Below are 10,679 nucleotides of genomic sequence, written 5' to 3'. Positions count from 1 at the left end.
GGTCGGTGACGGTGACAACTTTTATATTCGACTTCACAAAACAGCTACACAACGAGAATTCAAAAAGACTAGACTTTTATTATTCAGAATTCATCACATACATTTGACTTTCGTTGAATCAGAATCATATTATCATGAATGCAATTTCTGGACATCTCGTATACGTTTAAGTCCTCACCTTTTAGTCAAATGATCTATGTATTGTAAACTCGTTTTTTTTCCCCAACCATCCAAAAATACGACAAATGTCATTCAATGAACTTTAATCATTACACAACTGCCAAAATTACCCAAGGCACTTTATATGACATCATCCAGCTAATGATATTCAGTGTGATGATGCTTAAATATGCAGTGTATTTAAACGGCATAATTTCATCACACTTAAAATGACAATACAACATAACATACACGACATAAATTAATACAAATTGAATAGCTGTTTGTTCTAAAATGCCTACAAGTTTGTAAATTGTGAAGGTGAATGTGTATTTAGTTGCTTGAATTATTGATGTATAATGTACTTCGCACCTTCTTATTTTAGGACCTTTTTCAGACTGTGATGAGTTTGTGTTTTCACAGTTATCAACATCTCAAATCTAGTAAAGTTTTTCACATTAAAAAAATGTAATACACATTTATAACGCTTTATATTGTTTTATTACCTTGTCAGAAAAAAATAAAGGGTGTTTCTAACACAAACGGCTGAGGGAGTGATGGCAAATTTGACATCTTTCTTCTGACCAATGTAATCAATCTCTTTATTTTTCCCTTGTGGTGGAAAATTTAAACTGAATATTAAGAAAACCATGTTTTAATATTTGACCTTGTTTAACCTGCTAAATCTCTAAAAACCATGTCCTAAGGCTTTCTGTATTTTACATGAATGTGTGTGTGTCGAACCCCTGACTGTGTGTATAAATAACAAATATGGGAAATGAAACTAGACAGATGACTAAGTTAGAACTTGTGATTAATGAAGTAATCGTCAAAACATATTCTTCTCTACCCAGTAACAGAAGAGACTGTAAATGAATAACCAATCAAATTAATGTCATTATGCCATACCTCCCTATTGTATAAAAACTGTTGTTTCCGTGTTTTCGGTGGGATTCTCAATGGAAATTGTCTGAGATCCTCCGGCCTTCTTTATTCTTGGGAGATTCTCTGAGAAATGCTCGAGAACTCCTGGCCGTAATAAAGAGCATTCAAGGGACATCTACTGAAGTCTGTCTGTCATTTAAGCTGCGCAGCATAGGAGTTGTTAGGTAAAGGAAAAACTCGAAGCTAAGACGTCGATTGGGGACGTAAGAGAGCTTGAGTAGAGTAGTTTAGCAAACTCGAAGCTAAGATGTCGACTGTAGACGCAAGAGAGCTTGAGTAGAGTAGTTTAGCAAACTCGAAGCTAAGATGTCGACTGTAGACGCAAGAGAGCTTGAGTAGGGTAGGATTAGAAGAAAAACTCAGCGGTTGTCGATTGTAGACGCAGGGAGCTGGAGTATTACAGAGTGAGCATTTTAGGGAAAGCGGATAGTCAGATTATAGGTTAGCATTAGGAAAAAGGAAAATTCCACCACAATTTGGCGAGCCACAGGAGCCCAAGGATTGGTCCCTCCATCGGCGAGAAGGACGTTCCGGAAGAGCGGACAAGATAGGTTCTGAAAAAAGGAACTTGTATCTCTTAATTTCTGCCAAATTTGCAGCAGATCCTACACCGACGGAGGGACCATCCTGGACGGGCAGAGAAAAAAGAACTTAGGAAGGTAGGATATACAGACTTCAGTTTTTGTTTTCCTTTTGATGTGTAAAGTAAAACATTTTTGTGCGTATGAAATTTTATTTTTTTTTAAGATAAGATTTTGGAACATGTTTTGAAATTAAAATGGTCCAGATCTGTTGAAAAAAAAAAAAGAGAAGGGAAGTTTGCCTGTTCATCGTGACTACTCATCTGACACTGAAAGAAATCACTATGGGTTAAATTTGTTATGAGGAAAGCCGTGTAATTGCCAAAACATCTCAGTTTTGGAAGGTTTTCCTTATCCATAATGCTGTAACTGACTAAATGAACTGGATTAATAGAATCCATTATGAATTATTCCAATTTGCAAACGACACCCAATTGGTTTTAGAACTCTTGCGGAGAAAGGGGAGTTTTGTGTTAAATGTGGAAAAGAATGTTGTACTTTCATTCCAGCTTATGATGAGGATGGGAGTTCCATCTCAAAATACTGGACGATATGACAGAGGTGCGGGATGATCTGTGGCAGGATGAACAGGCAAAGAACAAACCAACAGGATGGGGGGTTAGATTGGATCACTGATGCCTTCCGCAATGCTTTTGCTTAGGAAGCAATAATGTGATATTTATTGATGTTTTATTTGGTTCAATCAAACTGTAGGACCGAGAATTTAAATATAGGGCTGAGATTTGAACAATTACTGATTAATTTGAAAATATTTTAGGTACATATAAATTAAGAAGAAGAAAATCTTTTAATTTTGTAGATTATAGGGACTCTAACTAGGTACATTACTGAAAAATAAATAATCTAGGGATTACTTTTGAAGAAACTTGAGGGTTTTACAATTATACTGAAGACATTACAAAAAAATATTAATAGCAATAGTTGTTCTCTAGTAAGAGAGAATAGGTGATAAGTTACTTTGCCGGATTAGGTCTGAATAGATAATTAGGTAAACTTCTATAGTGATGAACTAATGACTACATTATATATATATATATTTTAGATGTTTCCAATTGCTAAAATAGAGAAAAACCTTCAAAAGGGGATTGATTTTGGGAAACATATTTAATTTATGGATTAATTATTAGTTGAAGAAGTTACCAGTGTGATTACTGAAATGTTCCTTTAATGTATTGTCTAATGTCTGTATTTGATATCTGAGAGGTGACTGCGGGTCTAGTCTAAGCTAGGAATACAGCAACAGTGCTTGCTTATTAGCTCGGCTTCCAGAAATTAAATATTGTGTTGTTATTGTTTTGTTGAGAAAGGTCTTCCATGTGTTAAAACAAATTATGTAGGGGACACAGTTAAAACCTAGAGAAAGAGAAATATTTGAAACAAAATAATACAATTATGGAAATTTGTGTTAAGGATAAAAAATGAAAGATTATAGAACCTTTTTGGCTAGATTTTATTACACAGATCCTTAAATAGATCTGACTAAGTAAAACAATCGCCTGCTTGAATTAAAAGCTAACAAAATATGATTAAGGAAAATAGTTAACAACAGTATCGGCCTGTTAAGGCCTAATAGATCAATGTGATTCGAAATGTAGTAAAAGATGTTGATGAAAATGATTAGAGATAACGGGTGGTGTTAAAGTCACTGACTTATAATGTGATGATTCGGTGGAGCAGGTAAATAATGCAGGTATGGACAATTGATTAGAAGAATTAAATTTAATATTGGCCATTGTTTTATGGCCAGAGAGGGGAATGTGGTGGAAAATTTAAACTGAATATTAAGAAAACCATGTTTTAATATTTGACCTTGTTTAACCTGCTAAATCTCTAAAAACCATGTCCTAAGGCTTTCTGTATTTTACATGAATGTGTGTGTGTCGAACCCCTGACTGTGTGTATAAATAACAAATATGGGAAATGAAACTAGACAGATGACTAAGTTAGAACTTGTGATTAATGAAGTAATCGTCAAAACATATTCTTCTCTACCCAGTAACAGAAGAGACTGTAAATGAATAACCAATCAAATTAATGTCATTATGCCATACCTCCCTATTGTATAAAAACTGTTGTTTCCGTGTTTTCGGTGGGATTCTCAATGGAAATTGTCTGAGATCCTCCGGCCTTCTTTATTCTTGGGAGATTCTCTGAGAAATGCTCGAGAACTCCTGGCCGTAATAAAGAGCATTCAAGGGACATCTACTGAAGTCTGTCTGTCATTTAAGCTGCGCAGCATAGGAGTTGTTAGGTAAAGGAAAAACTCGAAGCTAAGACGTCGATTTGGGACGTAAGAGAGCTTGAGTAGAGTAGTTTAGCAAACTCGAAGCTAAGATGTCGACTGTAGACGCAAGAGAGCTTGAGTAGAGTAGTTTAGCAAACTCGAAGCTAAGATGTCGACTGTAGACGCAAGAGAGCTTGAGTAGGGTAGGATTAGAAGAAAAACTCAGCGGTTGTCGATTGTAGACGCAGGGAGCTGGAGTATTACAGAGTGAGCATTTTAGGGAAAGCGGATAGTCAGATTATAGGTTAGCATTAGGAAAAAGGAAAATTCCACCACACCCTCTTTTGGAGAGTTGTGGAAACTCTATTACAGAATGTTCTTTTGCTATTGTAGCAATTAAAAAAATATTTGCAGTCATCTCCCCTTCACCGCTATAGAAGTTTACCCAACTATAACAACTTCTGCTTCTTGGGCTTACTAGCTGTTGACATTGGTGTAAATAAGCTTGAACTTCATGATCCTAAAGATGTTGCACTGTTGATGTAGATATGTAAATATGATTTATTTTCCTATTATAACTTGATATCTTAATAAAGCAAGAACAGACATTTGCTCCTAAAGTGAATATCACTGTGTGAATATAACAGTGAATATCACAGCTCTTCTTATGACCAAAGGCTGATGAGAGGTTTTTTATAGGAAGAACAATGTCTCCTGGTGTTTACATCCATATCCGATAGAATCCAAGTACAACTGTGAGACACGTGAATACTGAACCTAAAAGAATTACAAAAATAAATCATGAATGAAAATAAATACTGAAACAGTCTCTTACTCACCAGTTATGTGAATAACTCATCTTGATCACTTTATCGGTATGATTAGTGTAACATGGACATTCTGCAGCTGTGTGTACGGCAGGTCCTTGAGACGGAACTTAATGCACACACTATCTTTGCCGAGACCAGTGGTGGACAAAGTAATCAAGTCCTTGAGTAAAAGTACAGAAGACATTACTGTACTTCAGTAAAAGTACTCCTTTTTTAATACTTGATTTTTAATGTACTGATCAATGAATTATGTTTAGGATTAGTTCAGACATCTGCAAATAAGCAAATGTTTTATACACTAGCAAGTAGTAATCAAAAGTAGTCATACACTATCAAAATATTAAATCTCAATATACTAATATATCAATTTAATGTACTGAGAATTCAAGTGTACAAACAAGAAAAATAACAAAATATTCCATATTGTATTTGAAAAATGAGTGTGAACAAAAAAAGTATAAACATACAATATACAGACATCACGCAAACTGCTACAGCAGCAGTCCACCACTGGCGGCCTCATTTTGGGCCTTCATCAAATAAATAAGCTCAACAATAAGTTTCAGCCTCATTCCAGACTTAGCGAAAAAACGAACTTGAGGACTGCAAACACCCTGTATGCATAGTCCGACAGATGTACAACTTTTTCAAATTGTTTGCAAATTGCAAATGTGTGATCTTGACACTTTTACCTGCAAGATATTTGATAGTATCTAGTTTATGTGCCTCCAGCATAGTCTTCAGGCCAGCCACTTCTGTGTCGATTTTCATGTTGGTCTCCGTCACATGCCGATCCTGCTCAGAATGCTAAGAAAGAAGCTCAAGTTTTATAAGAAGTTTCATACAAAAAATCAAGAAGACATTATTGTCCTAAATGCTGGAACTTCTCACCATTTCCATCAATTCATTCCTGGTCCCAATAAGTTTTCTGTCAAAGTCTACCGTCTGGATCAAGAGCAAACACATCTCAGTTAAAGCATATGTAACTTCCAGCTCAAAACGACACAACTCTAATAAGTAACACATATTTGGTTTCTAGAGACGGTGAAGCTTCCCAATCTGTTTTTCTAGCGAGTCTTTGATCTTGCTGCACTTACCATCTCCTTTACACGGCTTTTCTCTATGTTCAAATCCAAAATGGTATCTGCACGCCTTTTGCTCATCACATCCTGCAGCACAAAAACAAAAATGTAAAGCTATAATAACTAGAGTACCTGGTAAATTTGTATAGTCAGGGGCTGTGTATTTAAGGTCTGAATAACAAAGTAAACCTTTTTTTTTTTTATCAAAAAGTTGTTTTTCCATTAACTTACAGTGAGTTGTAACTTTAGCTGTGATAGCTCAACCTTGATTTTCTGTAAAGGAAATAAGATACATAATACTTCTTTATTAGGTGATGTACCAATTAAGGGATTCAAGGCAATTCAAGGCAAACCAAATAATGACCTTATTCAAAAAAAAGGCATCACTTTTTATTTCACAGCTACTCTGTTGCATTATTTATTTGAATTGACCAAGAAAAGAGATTCAGACGGCATAAGGAAATATTTATATTTATTTATATACAGTAATGTTCAAAAGTTTAGGTTCAGTAAGATTTTTTGATAAAATTAATACTTTTAATCAGCAAAGACATGTATAATGTTCCAAATGATTTCTATTTGAAATAAATGCTGTTCTTTGGAACTTTCTATTTATCACAGAATCCTAAAAAAAATTATCAAGATTTAGACAAAAATATTGATAGTAAGAAATGTTTCTTCAACTGCAAATCAGCATGTTAGAATGATTTCTGAAGGATCATGTGACACTGAAGACTGGAGTAATGATGCTGAAAATTCAGCTTTGCCATCAAAAGAATAAATTACATTTGAAAATATATTCAAATAGAACCATCGATTGTAATAATATTTCACATGACTGTTTTTACTGTATTTTTATCAAATAAATGCAGACTTGGTGTGCATAAGAGACTTCTTTTTAAAAAAATCTTATTGACCCCAAACTTACAAATAATCTAAGTATACAAATCGAGTGGGTGATGATAATAGATAGCACAGCACAAATGATCAGAGGTCTCACCTCATTGTCTGCCAATAATGCTGAGAATTCACTCTTCTCAAGAATGATCATGTCCTTTTTCACCGCGGTGATATGAGACATGACTTTCTGTAACATGATTTCCTGTAAAAACAAAATAGTCAAGAAGAACAACTGACCTGTTCGACCTGGGTTCTGTTATGAGGGAAGTTGTATGGACAACAACAGGCAGCCAACGCAAGTTTATTTTAAAAAAATTTGTGTACATTAAAAACATCATGTCATGATCAACTTTGGTAATTCTTTGCCAACTTTTGCCATGAATCAATCACTTAACAGTCACCTAAACCTTATCAAAAGTTGAATACATGAGCTCAATCAATAAGTGATCACAACAGCATGAAAAGACAATAAAAATCTCACCTGCTGTGTCTTGGTGGCCATGTCACCGTACGTAACGTCCATGTTTGAATTTGTGGTATTCACCATCATATTGACAATGACCTCCGCCTGCTGGGTCATGAAACCTGAAAGGACACAGATCATTTTGATGAATCACTGACCTAGACTTTGCCAGAACATTTTAGAAGCAAGGAAAAGCAATATTACCACTTTCCTCAAGCAGTCGGACCATTGCATGAGTGTCAAAGAATAGCTTTCTATTGCCAGACTTAGAGATGTCTGATTTTTTCAGGTCATACTGTAGAGTTTTAACAGAGGTGCTCAACTCTGAAACAAAGACAAAGGGGGACGATTAGCGTGTAGAATATGCAAATCATAGAAAACTGGTCATTATCAACAGCAGTAAACGTTCTGCAAACTTAGACGTGTGGTGTGCATCATTTACAGTACAAACAACGAGAGTAAACTCGCATGTATACATACGCACCTCTGACCAACATGCGTGACCATCTCAACAGCAGAACAGACTCCGTGCCAGACCTGCTAAATCCACTTCTGATAGCAGAGATCAGATGTCTGCTGTGTGGAGACCACATTCTGCAGAAGCCTGAAAATAAGCACTTTGTAGCCTATTTTTTTTTGTAGTAAATCCGTGGAAAACTTTAAAATGTTGTGGGATCGCGGCGGTGCAGGACCTGATTTGACCGCATGATCTTGCTTTTCTCCTCTGTAGCCTATTCGTCTTCTAAAATCAATACTTTGAACAAAACTTTTTTTAATTCCTGAAATAATTCAGAATAATTACATAACCGGACCAGTAAGACACTGTTTTTCCCGCACTGCGATGAGGTTATAAAGGAAATATAAAAGTTTTCAAACGTTTCTCCTTTCTGTTTGACAGATCCGTCAACCTCTGTCAAGCTTCCTGGAACTGTGCGTAAACAATGACGTTTTACGTACACATGCTGGTTCTAAAAGCGTAAGCACGTAGGTAAGCGAGGACATAGATATAATAGGCTTGTTTGAGATGCGCCTTGCCTCGCCTGAAATATAGTCGAGAGTAGGCGGCTGCAGTGAGAGGAGGAGTGAAAAAAGCGCAGGCAAGCCGGACAGTTCTTGCTTCTCGCAGTGGATCTGACACCTGCGAGATCAATGATGGATATCGCGGGATTCACGCTTCTTCTTCTTCTAGGATTTAATGGCGGTTGGCAAACCAACTTAAAAGGTGCATTCCCGCCACCTACTGAAATGGAGTGTGAAGCGCATGATGGGAGGGAAGTTTAGACTAAATCTTCTCTTTCGAATCTAAAAAAAAAACATACAACACATAAGGATTTTTTACATCCTATTAAATAATCCTGTTTCCTTTAAATATTTAAATAACTCATGATACATTCTTGATTGTTTATAACCTTCTCCTGACCTAGAAGAACCTGAAGTGTCAGCTCGTTGATTCCTATATTTCTTAATGCTTGTTTTAGCTGGAACCGCTCTCTTTCATAAGCTTTGCATTCAATAAGCACATGTTCTACAGTTTCAGCTAACCCACATTTATCACAATTTCCATTCTCATGTTTACCAATTCTTTGTAAGCTTTGATTTAATAAACAATGTCCAATAAGCATTCTTGTTACCAATACATCCTCTTTCCTGTTTCCAAATCTTCTTCTCTCTGAACCAACTTTTTCTTGAATGCAATAAAAATGTCTACCTTTTGTTCCTTCAGTCCATTCCTTCTGCCAAATTTCCTGTATTTGTTTCGCTATTATCACTTTAAATTCTGTTTTACTTAATGCTACTTTAATGTCAATTTGTGAATGACTTAATGCCTTTTTAGCCAGATTGTCAGCCTCCTCATTTCGGGATTCACGCTCGTGCACAGTGTTGCTTATAAACTGGATGTAATTTAAGTTCTGTTGCTTTTATATGAAAATAAATATAATGAACAAGACACCCAAAGTACTTATTATTTAATTCCATTCCAAATAAGTGTTTATAAATCATTTTTTCTTTAATAGAGACATAGGCTATGTGTTTTTTTGTTTTTATAATAAAATGACTTTGCATAACCCATAGAGATCGCACTGTCCGAGAGTTTGGGAATATTCACACATAACATATACACATAAAACATGATATCCGAGTTTTAAAATCAAACATTTTAAAAGAGAACAATACATCACGGTTGTTTAAAACCAATCGACATTAAGCTGTGTCGTCAGCAAGTCGTTTCCCATCATGCTTTTGATCAGCGCAGTCGGTGGAGAGCAACTGCGCGCGACTGCAGAATCCGACACGTGCGCCTTGCGCTCGCGAGAGCTTTTTGACACACGTCAGCATGGCATCAGAGCAAGGCGGACCGCACTCGGACACATTTCTAACCGGCATGCATTGCGCGCTGATCACCGGTGATCGGTTCTGCGCAGATTTTGCTCATCTCAAACAAGCCTAATGATATAAACCAAGGGGGTAATCCATCAGCTGGAAGTTGAAGCCTCGCGGGAGCCGCCATTGTAGCAGAACTTCACCTGCTGTTAGCATTCCATTGACTCCCATTCATTTTGGCGTCACTTTGACAGCGAATAACTTTACATCTGAGGCGTCCAAAGACTTAATTTGTCCATTATATATTTCTAAATAAACACGACAATGTATAAAAGGCTCCATTACTTTGTATCTTACGTTATGGCCCCGTAGAAGCTGTTTTTGTTAAAAACAGGCTAACGATTGCGTCATTACCACGCGACTTTTTGTCCCCAAAATAGAGACATTACCGTATAGACAGGAGGAGAAGCTCGCAGGCAATCGGGGGGACGTCCCGTCAAGGGAGAAGCCCATAGATAATGAGTCCATAAAAGCAACGGGACAAAATATTTCAACATCATTTTGGGGGAATTGGAAATAATTCGGTGTGTGGCAAGTGAATACGTATGAAGTGATTAACGTTGTCAATTTTCACGCACAGCTACTAGAAGATGTACGTCTGTCGGACAGGTTGCCTACGTCATCAAGCTTAGTTTGAGTCGGTTTGAGTCTGCGCGTCAGGAACGGAAGTGCTAAAAATCGCTAAAAATGGGCTTCAACTGTCTCAACTGAGTTCCAATGAGATGGCTCTGTCCACTTCTTATACTGTATATGATATACACACAGATGTCGCCTTGGGGTTCTAAGCATGCGTCAAAACCGCCGCCATCTTGGAACAGGGGATTTGTCATAGGAAGTAGCTAGGTAACGTTAACACTGAATTCATGGATGATGCCGGACTTTTGTGCTGGGTATGGATGTTTACACGAACGAAATCTAAAAACCAGACAACAAGGGATTACATTTCACAAGATTGTGAAATTTTGTAAATTTTTGTAAATTTCTCTGGACTCTATAATAAATACATGTCTGACCGTTGGAACGAACCAAAACAACTAGAAAATCGCATTCATTACGATTTATGGTGATTTTATTTCCGTTAGACCTTTTCCT

General features: G+C 36.5%; 1 protein-coding gene across 2 annotated transcripts; it reads right to left on the bottom strand.

Annotated features, from left to right (window-relative positions):
* Positions 1–58: 58 nt before the first annotated feature.
* On the bottom strand, positions 59–9,723 carry mcur1 (mitochondrial calcium uniporter regulator 1). 2 transcript variants are annotated; one of them, XR_013203670.1, is made up of 10 exons: positions 7,690–9,723; positions 7,410–7,529; positions 7,224–7,327; positions 6,843–6,944; positions 6,074–6,115; positions 5,858–5,929; positions 5,652–5,705; positions 5,453–5,567; positions 4,269–4,707; positions 59–771 (listed from the first exon to the last, which is right to left on the bottom strand). XR_013203670.1 is itself a non-coding variant. In XM_077229248.1 (9 exons), the coding sequence occupies exons 1-9, from the start codon at positions 7,796–7,798 to the stop codon at positions 4,652–4,654; spliced, it is 774 nt and encodes a 257-aa protein (XP_077085363.1). In that variant the 5' UTR covers positions 7,799–9,635; the 3' UTR covers positions 4,268–4,651. The 2 variants fall into 2 exon arrangements, 1 of the variants encoding a protein (XP_077085363.1); XM_077229248.1 differs by lacking the exon at positions 59–771 and having other exon boundaries at positions 4,268–4,707; positions 7,690–9,635.
* Positions 9,724–10,679: the final 956 nt, after the last annotated feature.

This window comes from Siphateles boraxobius, unplaced genomic scaffold (genome assembly GCF_051911475.1).
Source record: "Siphateles boraxobius isolate OS27281-9 unplaced genomic scaffold, OSU_SipBor_1 130, whole genome shotgun sequence".
Classification (NCBI taxonomy): domain Eukaryota; kingdom Metazoa; phylum Chordata; class Actinopteri; order Cypriniformes; family Leuciscidae; genus Siphateles; species Siphateles boraxobius.
The sequence above is the reverse complement of the archived record's forward strand: the minus strand, read 5'-3'. Positions and strand labels throughout refer to the sequence as shown.